The 23,097-nt window shown below is 40.8% G+C and overlaps 1 protein-coding gene and 3 non-coding genes across 5 annotated transcripts; 1 reads left to right on the forward strand and 3 right to left on the reverse strand.

Moving 5' to 3' along the window:
• Positions 1-8,812: 8,812 nt before the first annotated feature.
• LOC126917774 (chitin deacetylase 1) lies at positions 8,813-16,969 on the forward strand. 2 transcript variants are annotated; one of them, XM_050725031.1, is made up of 5 exons: positions 8,813-9,220; positions 13,064-13,462; positions 13,881-14,202; positions 14,505-14,804; positions 15,326-16,969. In XM_050725031.1, exons 1-5 carry the CDS (start codon positions 9,172-9,174, stop codon positions 15,852-15,854), a joined length of 1,599 nt encoding a protein of 532 aa, XP_050580988.1. In that variant the 5' UTR covers positions 8,813-9,171; the 3' UTR covers positions 15,855-16,969. The 2 variants fall into 2 exon arrangements, with proteins under 2 accessions (XP_050580988.1, XP_050580989.1); XM_050725032.1 differs by having other exon boundaries at positions 13,067-13,462.
• A 4,567-nt stretch (positions 16,970-21,536) lies between these two features.
• On the reverse strand, positions 21,537-21,631 carry Trnay-gua (transfer RNA tyrosine (anticodon GUA)). The gene is made up of 2 exons: positions 21,595-21,631; positions 21,537-21,572 (listed from the first exon to the last, which is right to left on the reverse strand). It is a non-coding gene; the product is annotated as a tRNA-Tyr (tRNA).
• Positions 21,632-22,563: 932 nt separating this feature from the next.
• Trnay-gua (transfer RNA tyrosine (anticodon GUA)) lies at positions 22,564-22,669 on the reverse strand. Its single transcript has 2 exons — positions 22,633-22,669; positions 22,564-22,599 (listed from the first exon to the last, which is right to left on the reverse strand). It is a non-coding gene; the product is annotated as a tRNA-Tyr (tRNA).
• Positions 22,670-22,758: 89 nt separating this feature from the next.
• On the reverse strand, positions 22,759-22,860 carry Trnay-gua (transfer RNA tyrosine (anticodon GUA)). Its single transcript has 2 exons — positions 22,824-22,860; positions 22,759-22,794 (listed from the first exon to the last, which is right to left on the reverse strand). It is a non-coding gene; the product is annotated as a tRNA-Tyr (tRNA).
• Between the last annotated feature and the right edge of the window lie 237 nt (positions 22,861-23,097).

The raw sequence follows: 23,097 nt of genomic DNA on the forward strand, positions 1-23,097 counted from the left end.
ATTAACATTATTTGATCATTAGTAACACGAATAGAAAACATGTAAAATCCTGTACATGTAATATCTAGCGTCAAGAAGGTATTTTCAGCAATATATTATATTTCCGCGGCGTACGTATTGAATTGAATCGGTTGATGATTGTACGTGTAGAAGATACGAAACGCGATAAGATTGCGTAGGAAACGAGTTATGAATCGTACGAGGGAAAGGGGACAAGAACTTGTGGTTGTGTGCAAGGAAGAAAATAGGAATAACACCCTTGTGAAAGTAACTGTATTCAGTTGTTGTATTGAATCGTACTGCCGGGTTGTAACATTAAATTCTATATTTAGTCGGTTTTCTTACACGTTCGAGGTAATACCATTGTTGAGATGTCGATTTTCTTCGTTCTCTGCATCGATTGTACTTACTTTAAGCGACAAAGCTCGTTATCCTTGACGAGATAAAGGTTCGCCGAGTTGAGACGAGTGTCTGGTGGCTGGATCTATCCTTGAAATATTTTTGCGATATTTCTGTAAGGAAAATTCTCGTTTCGTATTTCTACTCGTTAATTGTTCGTCTTTTTCCGAGCTTCCTGTCGCTACGATAAGCGTATTATGCAAAAGGAAGAAGCTACGCGTAGCTTCCACCGCATTGTTCCGCAGCGTTATCGACTAATGCGTCCCGTTTGTCGAATTTCAGGTAACTTGTCCCATTTATTTGCCCAGCTATTGGCTTACCTAGAAAGTTCTAGTCATCTCGAGCATCTATCGTTTTAAACGAATCTACCTTTGCAATATGTTATTTAACTTTGATATATCGTACTTTAATATCGCGCATATTGCGCTCTAACAAATTATTTATTAATCAATTAAGGTTAATTACAGTTAATAATTCAAGCTAAACAAATATACTCGTTTAACGGTAATGTATTTTAAATTTATCAAATGTCAAGGATCTTTTCGATTTACATGCAAATGCACGGTACTACTTAACAATTGATCAACGTTTTGAACGTTCCAGAAAGCCATAAAAATTCAGTATAGCGTTGGTATATTTAAAGTAGAGCGTCTATGCTCTGTTTAAATGTTTCACCGTTAGTATCGGATAAAGTCAATTAAAATTCCATCTCGTCTCCGGACCATTATGTCTCTTTTCAGCGCCCAAACGAAATTCAATGGTAATAGCTCAGGTTGCCTCGTCGAGAAATATTCACCGTGGCAAGGAAGCGCGCATGAGAATTAAAGATTCATAGAACGATGCTAAAATTAGCTTTCCAATCTCGACCAGAGGATTCTCATCTTTCTCCGTGTTGCAGCTACTCTATGAATTTCTCTAGGGAAGCGGTCCCGATTTTTAATTGATATCTTGTAATTTGACAGGGGATTAATTCGAGAAGATGTTACGTCAAAATATCGTTTCACATTCTGAAGAATTTCTCAAATCCACTCGAATCAGTGCTCTTCGTGCAAAATATTACCGACCATAATTATTTGCGCGTAATTGCTTTCTGCTTATTGTCATAAGTGTCCACGATTTACTAATTATTTAATACAAAAATCTCTAATTTCCATCGATCTTTTAAATTACCATGAACGTAGTAAAAATCTAAAACGAACGACTCCCACGTCAGTTAACAACTTTTTCATTAAACGGACTGCGATTCTTCGCGAAGCTCGTAAACCAGCGTCATCGTAAACATCGTTCGCCTATATTATACTTTAAACTTTAATTAATTTAGATTAATTTCCATTTTAGAAATTAATCTAAAAGGCTTAATCGCGCTCAAGCAGCGCGTACACCATAGCAAATAAAATGGTTGCTGCTTGCTAGGGGCGCCATTAGAGACACGCGTGCAGAAAAGGGGTGGTTCGAGGGTGATTCCAGGATCATTCGGCCAAGGACGAGTGGGGTCAAGTCCTGGAGATGCAACAGATAGCTCCGACTGTCTATACGTAGCTCTTTCACCGAGGGGTGGAAGCGAAGGAGAAGAGGCTGGTTCGATTTTTCTCTTCGAATCGTTGCCGCAGAATCCCTGGATTTCAGTATCGCGCCAATAAACGCTGGCCACGTCTGACTGAATTACAAAAGGCGAATTAACGAGCCAAAGCTTGTTTTCCCCTTGCTTTCTCGTCGATAAGCTCTCTGCGAACGTTGCTATTATTCGATCGGCTTTAATCAACGATTCTAATCGACGATCCCTTGATGTTGCGATTTGTAAAACGTAGGCTATAATTTAGATCGATAAGAAACTTTTAGAAATTATTAAACAAACTATAACTATTTATAACTACTTAACGATTAAACGATTTATAACTATTAAAGAAATGATTTTTTATTTGCAAGTAATTTAAAACTGAATTGAGAATGGAGCGTTTGCGGAGGTTTATCGCGTGGAAAGAAATAGAAACTTTTGATAAATGCTGTATCGCGTTTGAAATAAATATCGTAGATATTAAACGATATTAATTTGCTGCTCTTTTAAACGGAATTAGAGTTTATATTTAACGTTTAATTTCTTTCCAAACATATTTACTTGTACTTGTAAAATCCGGGTCATGGCTTACGAATCGATCACGCGGCAATACGTTCGAGAAGGGAAGAAATATTTTTGGCTACAAAATTCGAATCCGATAATTTTATAAAGGCTATAAATCGAACGAGCTTATAAACTTCTTTTTACAATTATAAAAGAGATTATACCGGTATAATTAACATTTCTGCTGGAACGAGTATTTAATTTATTGTTAGTGGATGTTTTAATGAAAGGATTTTAACTCGATCGTTAAATCGGAATCATGGATCATGGATCACGACATAGAAGATCCAGCAGATCGCACTAGATGGAGCCTGGTGTCTAACATTGCGGACACGACGAGGCTTCCGCTCGCTTTGGCCGCGGGCAGAGAAAGCTCGAGCCAGCCTCGAAGGCTTCGACTGATATCGTCGCGGTTGCCTCTTCTTCTTTTCCTTTCACCGTCGCGGCATATGTCACGCCAGGGCCGCACGATTTCCAATGGAATCGTGCCTCGTACCCTGATAACGATCGAGATGATTTCACGTACCGACCTCAAAGATCATCCGAGAGAATCGCTGATCGTGATCGAGCGCGTCTTTGATCTTGTCTCCGACTAATCGCCATTGTTACTCGTTTCTCCCTTTTGTTCTTCATTACGGAAATGGGAAAGTATTTCGAATAATTCGCCAGCATAATTATGTGAATCTTATTCGAGGAAGTAGCCTCTGTTTTGTGGAAGTAGATAATTTAATGGAGGAAATTAAGTCTTGAAAATATCCATATTAATAAGCGTGCTGCCCTCTTTAATTAAAAAACATTCTCTCTGCCATTTCGAAACCGAGGAAATCCGAAGTTCCTTTTCTTATTTCATCTTTGCGTCGTCTCCGTTCTGCTCTTAATTTAATTTAAAACGCGAAGATTCGTAGCGCGAAAATGAAAAAAATGCTAAATAGGATATTTTAACCGAGGGAAACGATGTTATTAAATGTTATAACTTTGAAAGCGAAAATTCTACGAAACAAATAAAATGGATTCCTAAGCAAAGAGAATTGCGCGTAAGTTAAAGCTTCGGAAACGGAATTGTAAATTAAGAAAAGGATTAAGAACAACATATCTCTGGAAACTATTGCGTAGACTCTTCGGCTGTGCTTTAAATCGATATTTCAATGTCAAACTTTTCTCAGACAATATTCCAATTAATTGCAGTCTCTCGAGTACAGACTTCTAATTGAAACTCCGTGGATTCGGTAATTTGAATATGAAAGACAGTAGTTGTTTATCCATGTAATAAACAAGATCGTAAATTATGCGCAAGAATGTAAGAGTCGATAGAAACGAACCGCTGATCTCGTTCCAATTAAACGACACGGCAGACGTCATAATAAAACCTTCGTTAAATTGCATTAGACGTCGTCAAGTGCGTTCATAAGAAAGTCTCGACGTTTCACATTTACAACTTACCGTCTTTGAGGAAAATTTATCTTAAAATCTAATTGAATAACCCACAATTATCATCTTCGTTAAAATGCAGCATTAAAACTTGGCATTAAAATTCATTTGCCAAAGTTAGCAAACGACGCCACAGCCCTTGAGGATATAAGAACTTAATCGATTGACGATCGTGTTACAAATCGTCGTGGGATCGCGCGACGATTCAAAAACAAAATTTTCTGGCTCGATGGTTTTCAAGATAGAATCAAGAATTTGAAGATATAATATTGAAACTACGAATGTTTGTTCGTTTGTTTGAAACGTTTAGAAGGTAAAAAGGAATTTGATAAATTAATTTTGGCAAAAGTTCCTACACGTTTTTAGTAATTGCCAATGTGAAAACCTGAAATCGGTCGCGTTTTAACTGACTTGATAATTTCAGCGCTAAAATTCATTCGTATAAAACTCACGATCGTTTCACCTACTCAAAGACCCGAGCCATTAAATTTATATTCTGATGCAGCATGGGCCATTGAACAGCCCCATGATGCATTTACCGCGCGATCGACGCGTCAACGGCTCTGGTTTAACAAATTAGCCGATCATCGAACAGAATTTCGTTGCTGAGGCACGGGTTTCAAAGCATAGTAATGTTTTCGCAGGTGTGCGCATTTTTTGAGCAGCGAGCAAACGATCATTGGCATTCCACGCGATCATTCCTTTAAATAGATACCATTCGAAGGATAATGGACCTTGTTTCCTTCTTCGATTTTCTTCCCTGCCGAAGGAATCCTTGTCACGCGATAAAAATAAAAGTCTTTCGCCTCGAAGGACAAAGCGCTATTATCTTCTGCTCTTTTTTTTTTACTTCTTTTCCTTTTTTTTTACGAATAGGTTAATTCGCCGTGATCTCGCGATCGACGCGAAAGAAACGACGATTATGTAATTTGTTACGCTAATCGGGGAGCTTCGGTTTCGTAGCGCCTGGCTACCTTTCGCTTTCAGAGGAATTGGACATTTATCCGTGAACTTTAAAATTTTGATGAGCATTTTGATATTGACACTTTCGTTCATCTATCGTCGATGTGTGAGAAATTAAAACAAAGTTTGGTAGTTTCGTTTCGCGGAATGTCAGATGGAAAAATACTCCGGTTAGAAAAGCATAACACGATGTTTGCTTCGAAAATAGAAAAATTTGCGCGATCGTAAAGGCACACGATGGACCATCAACCTGACACGTTAAATGGAAACGACAGTAGCTGATCGTAATTTACATCAAATATCGAAGTTTTATTAAAGATATAAGACGTCTGGAAACTCGCGAATGACAGTGTATACGTAATAGAACAGTTATTTTCATCGGCCTTAAGACACGCGAACGAAGCGAATTAGGTTTACAAAGTTGAATCGATCGCTCTTCAAAATGTGAGACAAAATCTTCGATTCGGAAGAACGTGCGACACGTTTCGTGACTCATAATGCAGATCGTTGTTTTTCATCGCTTTCTAAATGCATCTCGCGACACTGAGAATACCAAGCTAGCTTTCAATCACGCGAATCATTGAGACGGACCCAAGTAGAAGACGCGCACTTCCTTCTTGCTATCTACCAATTTGAATAACCATCGCTTCGCGGGATCTATACATCTTACGAGGAAGATCGATTCAATGAATAGATAACGATCATCATCTAGAAATCGATTTGTTTAGTCGTTCACCTCGCTTCGAAGATCACACGATTTTCTAATTCTCGTAACTCTCTTATATCAAAATCAAGTTTGCAAAGGTTAAAAAAATTTCCAATGAATTTTTCAAATAAAATTTCTTCAAATTCCAAAGATCGTTACATATTCGGCGTTTCCCTTTAGCTCGAAGATTCCTCGACTACCACTTTTTCTTCTTCTTCTTCGCGCTTTTTTCAAGGAGGTGATACCAGGTCATACCAGGATGGGTAGCATCCGAATAATCGAATAATAGAATCGTTAAGCACGCACACTCGGTTTCTCGACGACGTCGTTTATGCTTCTTCTCCGCCTCGGAAAAGGGCAAATTCCTGTAGCTGAATTTAACGATAAACGCCGACCAGAGCCGGTTCACCGTCGTTTCACAATGAGATTTCGATACCAATACACAAGTCCGTGACGTGGTTGTTCGCAGAACCGATGTGCCAACGTGAGCCAAGCAAAAACGTGACATAGACGATTTCACTTTTTTCGGACTTGTGTCCGACCTACCAAATGTATTCGCTAATTTTTAAGAAAAGTCACGTTCGCTATGACGCGTAGATGAAACGTTCACGATTTTGATCTTCCTTCGCGCGCGACAACCTACGTATTACCACCGACCATAGTGTCTTTATTCGAACGAAAGAACTACCAGCCGATGATTAATATACTGCCCAGCAATCTTATTACTTTCCTTATCGTTATTAGCATACCGTACTTAATCATATTAGATATTATATCACATTTAGCAAAGGTAATTAAATGAAATTATCGCTACATTTCAAATCAGGAATTCATCGATATACGGAATCATCGGCTGCACAAATTTCATTAATCGTCCAAGTATTGATAATTAATACTTAAGAGTGTCGAAAATACTTAAGAATGTGAAGATCGTCCAAACACTGTCACAGATTCGATCGCTATCAAACAACACTCATAGGATTCTCGTTCTTTCTCACCAACCTGGCAATCGCGCTAACAATTCTATCGACGATGTCACAAATCAATCCTCGATCTCACAGTTACCATAATTTACGTTCGCCTAATTGCAGACTCGACGAAACAACGTAACGATCAACTCCATTCATCGTTCGTCACACGAAACATCAAATTATACCATGTTCGATTTGGATAACAATTGCGAGAGAGAAGAAGAGGACGCACGCTTATTAAATCGTTCTCGCGCGAACGAAATCGTTCACCAAGCAAAGGGTACATTCCATGTGGCTGGGTTCGCGACCAGAGATGGTCGCGAGCCATCGATTTGCCTGGCAACCTGCTGGCGCGGCGCAGCGATCGAAAGATTCGAGATCGTTGGCATTTACGTGCCGGCCCGCGTCGCGATTCCAAGAGACGGACGACGATGGTGCAATAGACGCGTGTGCAGACTTCCTAACCAGGCGGCTCGTCATCTACCCCAAAATGCCATCCGAGCCCTTGCTTCGATCTGACATTTCGACGCCAGGATGAGAAGCCGGGGTTGAACAATTTTTGTCCATCTTTTAATCTTTAGAATACAACGTTTGAAACATCTCGCTGATAGTCTTTCTGTTTACCAGGATTTTTGGCTTTCCTTTTTTTTATCTTCTGCATTTTCTCTCTTTGCGGGATTTTCTGAATCTTCGTTCAAAGTAGTCGATAGCGTTGAAGTAGTCGATTTCAAGTTCTATAACGCACTTGTAGGTACTTTATGATCTTTCAAATGTCGTAATATATTTATAATTTTGCAATATATATATAGTTGTTGATTAAAATTAAATTTAAAGACTTTACTTGAGAGTAAAAGGAAGAAATAATTCAAGAACTTCTCAAACAAAGTTGCGAAATACTTAAGATAAGGGTACTCGTGAGTCTCAGGGAACGAGTTTGAACGGTCGTTCGAAGCTCGAGCAAGCGAATCAGGGCACTTCGTTTCTGAGATGTGTAACCACGACAAGATCGAATTAGGAAGACAAATGAGTGCAACGGCTCCTGGAATCGCAGTCACGTTGCATCTACGGCTGAATGAGTGCAGTTGCATCCGAACTCGTTTCACTTTCGACGCGGTGCCACGCGTACTCGCGTTTCCAAAGCAACGGAAAACTTGTATTTTCTCTGTTACGTAAAAATCTCCGTTGCGAAAAAATCCAGAAATTGCACCGCCCCGATTTTTCTACCATTGTGTTCTATTCTTAACATCTCCGTTACTTGAGAATACGTTCGTTCGAAAATGACAACCTCTGAATCTTACAAACTATGCATTTTACTGAAATTTGATTTCTACTCGAAACGGTGTACTCGTGAATCATACTATTTTACAACAACGTTCCAAACAATAAACACCGTACTGATCCTGCGATTTTATCGCTCAAGATCGTTAAACTCGTGAATATGCCGAGAGTCGAAGTTGCTGCAATTCACTGCAGGGAATCGCGACCGTGAATTTAAAGCGATCAAACCGAAGGCAGTTTCGAGACTTTCGACTCGTACAATACGAACGATGGTCTTGTAGTTTGAGTAATTTGATGAATTTTATGTAAACGGTTGATAACGAATCGTATGCAAGATCGGAAAGATAAAACTTTCGAGCGTTTACTTTACGATCATTTATGTCATTTAGACTAGCTTGAAATATAAAACGCATCGAACGCGTTATACGTGCAAAAATACACGAAATACGCGTGAATTTCTTTATCAAGAATAAAATCATCCTACCCTTTTATTCGTCGCTTCGCAAATAAGAAGGTTCTTAAACTCTCGAGCAGTAATCTATACGGTAAATGTACCACCAGCTACGAGCATCAGGATATTTTACTCGTTGTATCTACCGGAAAAGATGCAAAGAAAAATTTTACTTTATTTATTATTGTATATCTCAAGAGATAGGAGTAAAGTAAGAAATTTACGATAAAATACCTAGAAAATACCTAGAAAATATAAAATATCAGTAGGCGTAGTAGCACTTATGTCCGGCAGTGTACCTACCCTCGTTCCTCCGATACAACGCATCGTCCACACGACCCACGGGTTAAGTTAAGGCTTGTTGTCTTCTAGCTGAGACACTCCTACGCCACTGCATCCTGGGGAGCAGGAGCGAGGCAACGATTGTCGGATCGACGCAGAACAGCAACGATCGAAGAGCAGGAAAGAGGGGGCCCAACAGGGTACAACGTGGTGGTGGAAATATAAGGCGCGACGAGTGGCGGGCCTCGGTCAGTCCGTTAGTGGTACCTACGCCTTCAAGGTCCGCGTCCTTGAAGCGAAAACACTCGTTCTCGATCTACCTGAGAGAGTAGCCAAAGATCTCAGGGCGCCCGCGAGCGCTGTTCCTCTATCTCGACTTCTTTTCCGGAAGTGGTGCCGGGAAACTCGCGAGCTCTTCGTTCGAATACCCAAAACGGCCCCCCTCCGATCATCCCATCGTCGAATTCGACACGAGTGAAACACAGGCCAGTCGGACGCGTGGATAAGTCAGAGTCTCGTGAGTCACGGAACCTCCATCGGGAACCGGAAGCGCCGTTCCTTCCGTTGGACGAGGATGAGGTCCTCGCTGGTGCTGCTGTTTCTGGCAGCCATCGTTCTCGCCGGTGAGTAAGGAATTCGGTGACTTTCACAGCCTGAACAGAACAGATCAGTGTGCCGATCATGAGAGATCGAACGAATTACGGATGAAAGGAACGGTTAGTGTTACCATAAAGATGATTCTAACGTTGGATCGTTAACGAGGTTCGAGAGAATCGTGTAGGAGGGTAGTCTGTCATAGAATATGGCAGCGAGTGGGAACATGGTGGCAGGCGTGATTCGAATTCGTGCGGGAATTTTCAATATGGAATTGAATTTTACCCTCTGTCCTTCCCTCTACGAGTCAATGTCTTCTTCCTTGGACATTGTACCAAGACACGTCGCCTTTTTAGTAACTATTTTTACTTGGGAACTAGCTACGGTCTTCGTAATCGTACTATATATAACAAACGTTGAGACAGACCACGTTGCACCACGTTAGAAGTCCTTTAGCTGGTTGATTCTTTCGACCGTTGCGCCATAAGCTTCTCAAGCTACTTACACGCGAACAATAGAATCAGCGTTGTTTGAAATTAGTCTGCAATTTCTTTAAGCGTCGGACTAAAGTTAGAGTAGACGGTAGTAGCAAAAGTCGACTGATAATCATCGCGTGAAATGTAAAATTAAGGCGAACCGTTTAAACAGGAGTGCACGTGAGTCTCGAAATGGCGACAGGCGGCAATGTTCGTGAGCCGTGTCCACTGCCCCTCCTCCGCCCCCTGTGGCGCTGTTTTCCTCGTTCAGAAATAGCGGACGGTGGACGCTTTCGAAGAATCGGCGGTTTGGACGGAGCAAATCAGACGGAATACGATTCTGGCGGTCGACAGAGACGACAGGTTGCATAAGAGATTAGAGCGTGAAAGCCTCTGGTTCTACTCGGTCCCGGATGGGTGACGTCACTGCCGTGCCCTGAAAAATACACGGGGTGGGGGGGCGCAACTTTCCCCGTTTGTCGCGGCGCTACGCGATGCCGACATGACACCAGCCCGCGGGACCAACGGGGCTCAAACGATTTAACGCGTTGGTTCCGTAGCCAAACTTTGGTTTTTCATGCATCTGTAGGGTGGTTGTCGACTTTGCATTCTTTGAGAATTCTTCGGAATATTTTCGGATATTATTTTACGCGATTTTCGATGTTAAGACTTTTAATCGATTTAACCGAGTTAATCGATGCTTTACGCAGCCTCAGTCTTTGACTTTCGAAAGTATCTGTATCTCTTGTAATTTCAAATATCGATAAGTTTCACCGTGTTTCGTTCTTTCGTACCAGTTTAAATAGTTTTTAACGCTGATCTTTAGCTCTGAAAATAACTGTAGATCGTTCGATGTTTGATAGAGTCTATAGCTACTTCAACGTTGGCATATTCGATTCTAATTGATTTTTTAGAGTCAGCGTTTTGTTTCGAAAATGTCTGTAACGTATCATGCTGTTGTTCTTAGATCCTGTAGGTATTTTAACGTAAGTTCGATAGAAATTTATTAGGTTAAATATATGAATTTGTTTGACTTTAAACGAGTTTAAATCCAGTGTGGATCTTTCCAAACCTTCGAACGTCGACATTTTCTTCGAGCCGGTTTTTTAATCGATTTTCAGACGCGAAGGTTTATAGATGATAAGGTTATTGAAAAGCTCGGTAAATGGCTTAACGTGCATTCCCTTTGAAATAATATCCACGTTACGAACGTAGGTAGACCCGCGACTTTGAAATCGGCTACGGAATAATATTAGTATGCGAAGGAAGTGAAAGAACAATAGATCGACGTTTGAAAGTTTATGACACCCAGAAAGAGGTCGTTATCGAGCCGTAGAATAGCATGGATCGTTGAATTTGAAGCTATGGATTGTAGAATTCTCGGTTTTCAAGGAGATCCAGTGATTAGGCTTCGTTGGATCTGTAACCTGCTGACTTCGTACTTTCTTCGGCTCGTTGCTTCGCGACTTGACATACAACTCTTTAAAATTCCTCAAGAATTTCACTTTCCATCGCCTTTTTTTACATAGAATTTCGATCCTTGGTAATCCAATTTTATATTCAAATGTCCCTCGTTCCTTTTACATTAAATCTAAACACTGTAAAATTCGTTATTCCTAAACTCTACTTGAAATCGCTTCTTTTCAGGCGCTCCGAATCCAAATCGCTTTCCATCTAGTCGTTCTTGCTTCAATAATACTATTTTACACTAATGAACTTCCTACTTTGTAAAACCAATCGCCTTTCTTCATCGCGCAACTTCTAGAGAAAGATTCCACTTTCTCTCGAAAAGGTAGCCGGTTGAATTAGCATCCTTCCGATTACCCGCCATTATGCCTTACCGACTGACCTTTCCAAAATTAATGGGGCAATGGACTCCGAAACAACTTTTACGAGAGCTAGACCGAACAAAGGCTTGATCACTATAATTGGACGTTCGTGTCTATTTTTACGAACTTTCAACTACGATATATATATATATATAAGTTTGAGCGTATATAGGCCATATTATCGTAACATTGCATCATTGTTAAGAAAAAGATTTCGCTTGGAAGGGTTGGTCAACCTAATGAATTCTATGCATTAGGGACATGAAAAGAAGGCGAAATCGTTAATAAAACACGCTAATAAAACACGCTAATAAAACAATGTCGTTGGAAAGGCGCGAGACAGCTTTCTCCGTTCGTTGCTTTGATATAAAATTAACGCGGGGCCGAAACTGCAAATAGAGGAAAGCAACGCGTGTTTCCCCGTATATTAAAAATCAGCCGTTTCTGCTTCCACTTTCTCGAGCGGAGCGCGTTTCCGCTCGTTCGACCAAGAACCATCTCGAAATGAAAACAATGCCACACGTCGTGAATTTCCAAAGCATTCGCAGTTTCCCTTTTTAAACGAACATATAAAAGCACTCGACGTGAAAGCAGTTATATATTTCTGTTAGAAAAGAGATTCTACAAATATAAATAGGTACGAGAGATGTATTTTATAAAACAGCATTCGCAAATGGGTTACATAAGCGAGATAAATATTGGCAAAATCGTATATTCGTAACTCTTACGCAATTTATAGTATTGATTTTCTACTTCCGCCTCTACTAAACGTAAGAAATCGAACGTCGGCGAGAATTGGTTGCTCGATAAAATAGGCAAAAAAAAAGAAAAAGTAGGAAAAAAAGGGAAATTATGGTTTATGCTAATCGCTTGCCTTTGATCCATCTGACGAAAGACGATGATTCTGTCAATTGGTAAATAAATAATCATGAGCCAACGTTGTATTGTGACGTCAATTTCACACTTTCCATAATCTCGCCGCTGATAGGTATCTTCGCGGTTACGCAATCGTACATATATGTATGCGTCTCGAAATTTCACCGAAGAAATCCGAGTGTCGTTTAGAAGTTTTATGTAAACGTTTTTATTCCCGACAACTTTATATTTAACTTTAAATAATCCACTATATCGGCAAAGAAGTCATTATATTAGCAATAAATCATGTATATGAAAAATAATGTTATATCGTTACTGCACTTCTTATGAAATCTTCGCTAGTATCGATCTTCTTGACACTAGTCGTCGACTATCGATCACTACGGTATACGTGTAATTTACATCGATCGAGTGAAAATGTAAGATACGCGAAAAAGTGTGTGACGATATATAACATTATATATGCAGATGTGTATATATTATATAAAAAGTAATTCAAATTCTTAGAAATACACTCTTGCAAACGTATAAACTGTAATGTATAACTTGCTGTAATAGAAATGGATCGTTGTAATTATTCTAGTACTTTTAATATTAAATCCTCGTAACTATCGTTCCACCAATACGGTAACTTGTAAATACAAATGGAATACACATTGCCCTAAAGACGATACGAACCACTTAATTTTAGAAGGCTCGAATCGTGTGAAGCGACAGGAAGAGAAGAAAGAAGAGAGCTTCGAAAGCGAGATTTGCAAGGACAAGGATGCGGGCGAATGGTTCAGATTGGTGGCAGGAGAGGGTGACAACTGTCGTGACGTGATTCAGTGCACCAGTTCGGGTCTTCAGGCCATCAGGTGTCCCGCGGGACTGTATTTCGATATCGATAAACAGACCTGCGACTGGAAAGACTCGGTGAACAACTGCAAACTGAAGAACAAGGAAAGAAAAGCGAAACCCCTGCTTTACACCGAGGAACCGCTCTGTCAAGATGGCTTCCTCGCTTGCGGCGATGGCTCTTGCATCGAGAGAGGTCTTTTCTGTAACGGGGAAAAGGATTGCGCCGACGGATCTGACGAGAATATTTGCGGTGAGTATGAAATAGAGAAACTTTGTTCCTTTTGGTAAATTTCATAACTGGAAATTCTATTCGTTATTCGTTCTTTTAACGATCGCCTCCCGAAGGTGAAAATTGGAAACTTAATGCATAGTGAAAACTACGTAAATTAGCGAGATTCGATTTTATCGACGCATCAGGGTAGCCTACTTTCGTTCGCAAAAACACTGTTCGTCTCTCTTTTTCGAAATGATTTTAAACGAAGATCGACGAGATTCAATTTTATCGACGCGTGTGAATAATTTACGTTCTTTTTGACACGAACAACGAGGAACATGACAGGGACGGATGACGAGTTGCGTTGCTCTTAATTTCATCGTGCTTCGTCGAGGCGACTTGAAATAAAGATTTTCGAGTAAAAGGGGCCATCGCGGGTTCGCGAAAATTACAGATATGGACAACGACCCGAACAGAGCGCCACCCTGTGACCCTACAGTCTGCGTTCTACCCGATTGCTTCTGTTCCGAGGATGGTACCACGATCCCCGGAGATTTACCTCCCAAGGACGTACCGCAGATGATCACTATCACGTTCGATGATGCCATCAATAACAATAATATCGGACTGTACAAAGAGATCTTCAACGGAAAACGCAAGAACCCAAACGGTTGCGAAATCAAGGCCAGCTTCTTCGTCTCGCACAAGTACACCAACTACTCGGCTGTCCAGGAAATGCACAGGAAAGGACACGAGATCGCCGTTCACTCTATCTCGTAAGCAAACACTTGTGAAAAACAAATTAATCTCTCCTTATCCTTTTTGAGCTTTTTTCAACCTCGCTCCAGCGTTCAGCTTTAACGACGACTTTTGCTACGAGCTTATACTCTGGTCGATTTTTAACGATCTACCTATCGTTCGATCTTAAAAAAATGCACTTTTAAAATAAAATTGCGGTAAACGTAACGACGATAATGTAGCACGAGACTCGGAAGTTCAATTTCTAGCGGTTTAAGTTGTTTTAGCAGCCGATCCTTAAAGTCAGCGTTAATCGCGCGATAAACGCTTGTGTTTCAAGTCACAACGACGACGAACGTTTCTGGTCAGACGCGACGGTGGACGACTGGGCTAAAGAAATGGCTGGTATGAGGATCATCGCGGAGAAATTCGCTAATTTAACGGACAACAGCGTGGTCGGTGTGAGGGCTCCGTATCTCAGAGTCGGTGGAAACAACCAGTTCACGATGATGGAAGAACAAGCATTCCTTTACGATTCCACCATCACCGCGGCCTTGAACAACCCACCGCTATGGCCTTACACGATGTACTTCAGAATGCCGCACCGTTGCCATGGAAACCTTCAACACTGTCCGACGAGGTAACCTAATTTTAAAGTAGAAAAGCGAATTTACTTTAATCTGATTAAAAACTTCGCGCTTCAATGATTACGTTAATACAATTCTGTCGCAAGCTGGTATTAGTAGTAGCTCCAGATAATTGATCCAATTATCTGGTATATGCATCTTGTACCAAGAACGTTTGTAGCTTCAACATATCGATAAATATTGACACGTTTAATATCGAATAATGTTTAATTTAATATATGTATTGCTGTCAGTGAAAGCTACATCACACAATGAATTTCATTAAGAGTAGCAACCTATCTATTTCCGTCTATCTACGTGTCCGATTAACCTAATCTTTGGTACGTTCTATACTAATATCAAGAGCGGATTCGTAGCATAAAAATATCAAAATATTTTATGTAAAAAGTGTCCCCTTTTATGCAAAAAGTATCACTTCGAATCAAGCAGCTACATCTTCACCTGAAATCCCAGGGATAGTAGCGGCTCGATTCAATCCCTCCATCGTCTATCGAGCATCAACTTTTCTGCGTAGGTCGCACGCCGTCTGGGAGATGGTGATGAACGAGTTGGACCGCCGCGAAGACCCACAGAACGACGAATACCTTCCCGGTTGCGCCATGGTAGACTCGTGCAGCAACATCCTAACCGGCGACCAATTCTACAATTTCCTAAACCACAACTTTGACCGACATTACGAACAAAACCGCGCTCCCTTGGGCCTCTACTTCCACGCAGCCTGGCTGAAGAACAACCCCGAATTCTTGGACGCGTTCCTTTATTGGATCGACGAGATCTTGTCCAACCACAACGACGTTTACTTCGTGACGATGACCCAAGTGATCCAGTGGATCCAGAATCCTCGCACGATAACAGAATCGAAGAGTTTCGAGCCGTGGAAGGAGAAGTGTATCGTGGACGGACCTCCAGCTTGTTGGGTTCCTCACACTTGCAAACTCACCTCGAAAGAGGTTCCTGGAGAGACCATCAACCTTCAGACCTGCGTACGTTGCCCGAATAACTATCCATGGGTGAACGATCCGACCGGTGACGGGTTCTTCTAAGCCCACAGTGTCGCGTTCCTCCTTCTCGTCTAAGTCAAACCCTCTGATTCTCCTCTTGCCTGTCGTTTTGGGCGTTCACCTTTGATCTTCCTTCGATCCCTCTCATTCTCGTCCTGCCATTGGTCGATTATCCTTCACGAGTTTCACGGTGGACGTGGGGTCGTCGGCGACGTTTTCGATCGGGGAACACGGTCGGGTGGGCTTTCACGAAGATTACTTCCGTTACGATACAGGGTAGTTGTATAAAATTTTAAACAGAGCCTTTTGGTAGACTGTTTTTAGAGGAACAGTTATTAACAGAGGATGTAGCAGAAAGGGGCTCGAAGACGTGATTGTCGATAAAGATGAGAATCGAGCGCTCCCGATCGGTTCGCCGACGAAAACCGTCCATCACGTCACCAACGATCTGTGATAATTTTCATGCGGCTCGAGATTCAGCGACCAGGACGACGAACGCAACGACGAACGCGACAATGAACGCGACGACGAACGCCACGACGAACGCCACGACGAACGCCACGACGAACGCCACGACGAACGCCACGACGAACGCGACGATGAACGCCACGACGAACGACGATACAGCGAACTATTCTTTTTCTCTATTTTCACTCCCATTTCTCTCCCATTTCTCTCCCAAACCCACGACGATTTCACCCTGGCCTCCACGAAACCTGACCTGGAGAGAAACGACGCGATCGTAACGCGAACACGAAGTAAAAAAGGAAAAGTAAAACGAAACAAGGATTATTATCATCGTGTGTAATATATGAACGCGTGTCTCAGCCGGTCCCTGAAAAAAAGACGGATCCCTGACACATGGACGGAGGACACGACGGATTTAGCTGGGAGGTCGGGCTGCGGTTGTCCTGTTGACCCCAGGAAAAATGAAAATAAAAATCGATGATCCCTCAGCGACCGCCAAAACTCCCTGTCACAAAATGGCGGACACCCTTATTTTTAAAGGGTTAGCCAAACTTTTATATATATATATATAAATAAATATATATATATATAAATATAAAATATCGTGTATGTATATTTTTTAAAGCTAAGTAATAATTATCAATTTTACGTTCTCGATGGAATCTTTAATAAAAGAGAAACCGGCGGAATACGAGAGTCTCTCATTCACACTTCCCATCCCCTTTCAATAAGAATTTCTCGAGGAAAGTGGAACGGGTTCGAAGTATCGCGACTCGAGTTTACAAAGTTCGAAGACCTTTCGTCGTTCTTCTCTGGGTCGATGACCCGATTTTCCAACTATAGTTTCTATACATTAACATCGGAGTTATCGGTGAGTAAATTATAAAATCTGTCGTAAAAATTGAAATGAAATACATAGAAAGAAACGCATAGTTTGGGTAAAATTTAGTTACAAAGTTTTTAAAAGATCATAAAAATCTGCAGAAATGCATCGCCGTAAACCTATAAAATTTCTACCTATACATTGGTACAAATTGATAATTTCAGCGTTAATGATCGATAACCAAACTCGTTATTTGGCTAATGGAGGATTTGTCAATCGTACAAGTTACGAACGTTTATGTTCTAGCTTTCAGCATCAAATTGCCTTTAGACCATAAAATGATACTAAAGAAGTTATAAGGAGATATTTATTACGTCAATCTCTCTTTTCATCTTTCTTTCGTTTAATCTCTCTCCTGAATCGAATCCGAAGGTACCTTCTTCTAATAAAAAGCACTCGATAAAGCTTCCACTCTGATTGATCATAAATTTTTATATCGATCTTTTAAAATCTGTACGAGTCTTACGTTCGATGTGTCGAGCCATTTCAACTGCGATAATAAAACACGCCTACCTCGAATCGAGGAGAAAATTCCCGGTTTCGAATCAGGCGAAATCGAGGCGAAATACGAGGGTGGTTAAGATCAAGGCCGGTCTGGCAAATTCGCCGGGTTAATTACGAAATCGAGCAAGCCCGTTCTTCGTTATTGAAAATTGGAACGGCGCGTACGTGGTCCGCATCGAAGAGGAGAGGTGACAGGCTTAAACGTTCTGGCCGAGAAAACGACGACTGCATTCTTCTGGCTTGTAGGTCGAACGCGAGAAAGGACCTTTCCAGCTTGCTAGCGCCGCGAAATTCTCTTTGCTCGTAGTCTAACGCCCATAATGGCCGCTCAAGGTCTGCCGCTTGGAACCATTTATTGTTCAAACTGATGTTTGATCAGTTTCTTACCACCTGGAAAACCGAGACGAATCTTTGATTCATTTGTTAAAATACTCCAACGAATTTTATTTTGTTTAACTACTCGATTAGGTCTGTGCACGTCAAATATCGTTTTACACAATAAAATTCTAATTGCATTTATTTGAATTTAATCGATACGTTCCACACAACTCGACATACTTTTTCAGAGATTATCTTGTTTCGCTATTCCACACTTGTAAGAGCTGTCACTTTTAGAATTCAGTCTTAGAACGAAACTGTTTTAATTTCTTCGATCGCGAGCCCCTTTGAAACAATGTACGCGTTAAAAAATTACTCAGGCGACATAGGAAACGTTTTTAACCTTCTCTGAATTCCAAATTTTACGTTTTAATCTTTATGAAATTTTCTACCTTTCCGAAATTTAGTTTTTAGTTTATTTAGTTAGTTATGAATCTCCTTCGGCGAATATACCGATTTATAGTAAATTTCTTCTTCTTCGATATACCTGATAGTTAACGATGGGATAAAATTGAATGAAATTGAGCGATATCGGCGCAGCAAATTCAAACTTCAAAGGAACCTCATTTCACACGCATTGACTTAATTGTTACAAGGCGCGTGATCGTAATTTCGAATCAGTCTTCCAGGCGAAGATGTACTTTTACGGCTCCAAAGCATGAAACTCGAACGCAATCGTCGTGGATCATAAAAGCAAAACGGCTGTTAATCACACAGTAGCAAGGAAGCCAATTGTGCAACGACGATGAACGGAAATTACAGTGATTAACGAATAGCTCGTTCGCTTGATCGATTGCGATAAGTCATCGTGAAACGATGGGAAAGATAAAGATGTATATTTGCACGATTATTGAACATAAAACGAAGGAATTCCGTTATTTTGCAGTTTGGAAAAGGAGGAGACGCTACACGACGCGCGAGAGAGAAAATCGCACTGTAGCCTCGTGAAATACCAACAGGCCGACCATCGGTGGGTCGAGGCGACGCGTTTGCATTCCGATTCAGCCTTTCTTTCGTCGCTGATTCTACATCGTTTCCATTCCGAAACCAATCCAGTTGATCGTTTCGTTACGTTTGGTCATATTTTGGTTCAGGAGAACGAATCCTCTAACGTTCGCGTAGAATTTTAAAGCTTCACAAATTCCAAAGATTTAAAGAGCTAGAAATTTTAGAGCCGTGAAATGGAAGATAGCTATGATAGGATCGATAACGTGCTAGAGATTATGGACGATTGCGAGGACGTAACGCAGAATCGTTTAATTAGTTTCCAGCGTATCGAGGGAGTCGTTTGCACCCACATTCTGCGGGGGCAATCAGCGGATGTTGCAATTAAATTCCGCTATCTCGGTCGTATAAATCTATGGAAGACGTGCTTATTTTAGCGTTTGCTTAATCTTCGATTTTAAAACCTATCCTCGAAACATCGTAGATGTTATATACAATTTAATATGCACAACTTTATAATTTGGAAGCACAGTTATAGCTAACATCGAACCTTGGTACAAGCGCAGTTTACTTTCGTTATATCCGATGCATAGTTCATAGTAGCGTATCTTTGAATAAATAAATTCCTCATTTACGTCGCTTCTTCTTTCAACTTCTCGTATAGGTATAATGACATCTCTCTCGAGAAACTTTATATTCTATCCAATCAGAGGCATTTATTATTTTTATTCGCAGCGCTTTCCATCGTAACTCAACGGTATTTTCAAAGTGCGCGATCCACGAGCGAACGTTCCATCGTCGGTGAAGCGTTTCCTCCTTCATTGACTCCGGGAACAAGCCACCTTCGATGGAATGCACACGAGCCAAAGTGATAAACACCGTTTAAGAATCGCCACGAGTTTGCCGGTAGTCGGTCTGAAAATCTCGCGTGTAAGCGAAAGTAGAGAAAGCTGTGTATCTCGATGTCGTGGCAAGGCCGTCCCTCTGGCTTGGACTCCTTCGATATGGAGGATGCCGGCCGTATCATGCAGGAATCTCGTTAGCATTCTTCCGTGCTGTTCTCGAACACACGTACGATTGGAAACATAAATAGAAACGTGCAAATAGAGCTGTATGAAATCGTGCAGGATCACGCAGAGGTAAAAGCTTTTTTCACGGTGCATTCGACAAAGCGATAAATCAGGATTAGAACGTTAGACGTTTGTTTTAGGGAAATGGAAACAGAGACATTGAAGGGCACGAACTTGGCAAGTAGAACGAACCAGGAATAGGTATGCGTAAAGCGTCTGCTTTAAGAAAGCAGCAGCATGAATATTTAAAGAGTCCTACGAAAGTGAAAAGTTCGAAGCTAGTTTCTTAAGAGAGACAGGGTCCCAAAGATTCTCGAGTTTAACTTTGTCATCAAAGTAGACGATCTCCTTGACATTTCAATTTTGACCCGATTTCTCCGTCGATTCACCGCGATATCTTATCTGATCGATACGCGACGCTCTTATTCGCGGGCACAATGACGATTGTTCGCTTGACCTTGAAATATCGCGTTTTACGCTATTTATCTCGGTAACGTCGATAATGATCGAGAGTCATTCATCGACAATGATCCCTAAGCAAACTTCTCCAATGGTCGATATAATAATTAATTTTCTTCGAAAGGCGAGTCGTCCAACTGGAGGCGCCACAGGTTTCGACTCGCCATTTGAAAGTCAACGACAACGATATCAGAAATTCCACGTCAGAGACTTTTGACTGTCGTTGGTACGGCGCGCCTTCGAAGAAATGGTACACGGTGAAATTGACTCCTATTAGGTCAGTGGGCGATGGAAGTCGAATACCGTCGCTCGATTATTTATCTCGATTTTTTCTCTTCCCGTGAGCCCCGCAACGTTAATTGAAATTCTCCTTCTGTAGGTGGGAGAGGTGGTGTACGGTGCCGATCGAAGGCGATTGAATTTTCTTAGCGGCACGACGTTTCACTCCTTGTTATTTGTTATAATCGCTACACGATCTTAATCCTGTACGAAGTTACAGGTTTCGAGAAGATTTAGGAAAAGTGTGCTACGCCTGATTCGTGAGATCTGAAATTTGATCTTCGATTTCACTATCCGCTTGTATACTGCTTGTATGTAATGTAATGTAATTAACGAGATAAAAAATACATTATCTACGTATATTTTTTTATCTGTTGACCGAACAAACATCTATAATTATGAAATTGATGATTACCAATAATGATAAACCAATCTCTGAGCTAGGTCAGTTTTAGTTCTCGCGAATGTAATCATAACATTATAATCTATATGTTTAAAAAATGCAATTATCCGTCAAAATATAGGAGATATTTACAAACGAAGAATCGACTCGTCTTCTCTAATCTACGACGTAAGAAAGATGATCTCCTCAGATCTCTTTGTTGGTGAGCTTTTTTCGAGCGAAACAAATGAAATAAACATTTTTGAAAAGTATGAAAAACAATTTTATAACGCGATTCAGGAAGTTGTAACGATAAATTAATAAGAAATTGTGTGTTTAAAAATATAAAAATATATTCCTTCGAGCCGGATTCGAACCAGCGACCTATGGATATCTCTGAATATACATTAACCGCTACAGTCCACCGCTCTACCAACTGAGCTATCGAAGGGACGTGGTGGAACGTGTTTAATAATTCTACTAATTGTTACGTATTATATATCAATAATTTTAATTATTTTCTCTCTAAAATATAACGTTAAAAATTATACAGTAACATCAGTTATTACATAATAATACATATGTCGAATTGTCGTTTGGATTTCGAGCGCGAGACGATTCTTCGTTAGCATTTGCCATCATGATGTTAATAAGTAAACAAATGCTTTTAATAATATTCTTGGGTTCTGTAACGAATCCACGGTCAACGGGAAACTTTCTGTACGTTTTAATATATTTTTTTGATAGCACACTGACACGTTCACTCAGGCACAGGGTTTCTCTAAAACTGACTCCAAGACGATGACAGTAAACTCTCCAAGGAGATTGCAAAATAAAAGACAGATACAGTAACATATATCAAATACATATCGATCGGGAATATCAACAAATTCCCAAGCGCCGTAACTAGGCAGTTCCACATAAACCAGCATTGCTCCTGATCAAGACTTGATTGTTTATACAGCGTATCCGTTAACACTGGAACCTCCTTTGTAAAACATTTCGTTCATCCCGTGACCGTGGCTACGTTCGGCGACCAGTTATGTCACCCCGAGCCCAAGTATTGAGAAATCTTCCAAAAGAAAGGCTCGATGTCTCTACATCTCCGACACATATATTTCAAAAAGCATCGAAATAGTAACGTTTCCCAACAGAATAACATTCGATTAAATTGAATCGACAAAATAATCGTTCCTTTGAGCCAGATTTGAAATAGCAATCTACGGATACCCTTCTTAACTATTCCACTTACACTCTACTCAGATCAACCACAGTCCACCGTTCTATACTAAAAGAGTTGTTGCAAGGGATTATAACCATTTTTATTCTTCCGAGGTTCAGAAACTTATCTTACATTTTTTCAATAATATTTTGCAAAAATATTCCTTCGAGCCGGATTTGAACCAGCGACCTATGGATGTCTCTTTCTTTTCACCGCGTTAATCGAGCCAACTACAGTCCACCGCTCTACCAACTGAGCTATCGAAGGGGTTGCGTGTACATTTACATTTCCCGTTCATGTTCCGACCAAATTGCTCGAATTATTTGAACGAAGAAGCTTCGTTCTACAAAAAATATTCCTTCGAGCCGGATTCGAACCAGCGACCTATGGATATCTCTCCTCTTCTGGAACGCTTCAACGACTACAGTCCACCGCTCTACCAACTGAGCTATCGAAGGTCTGTAATCATCGGCTCCTCCGTGATACATGATCATAATTCAAACCATTTGCTACCGAAGCGTCAAAGAGAAAGGAACTTCTGAGAGTGTTCGACAAGGTAAAAACCCCTTCGAGCCGGATTTGACCTATGGATGTCTTTTCCAAGATACGAGATCGAATCGTTGCATACTGTTCTATGCTAATACGGTTTATTTTCATTCGAAGATCACACAGAAAGAGCGTGATAGATTCATCTT

This window comes from Bombus affinis, chromosome 6 (assembly GCF_024516045.1).
Source record: "Bombus affinis isolate iyBomAffi1 chromosome 6, iyBomAffi1.2, whole genome shotgun sequence".
NCBI lineage: Eukaryota > Metazoa > Arthropoda > Insecta > Hymenoptera > Apidae > Bombus > Bombus affinis.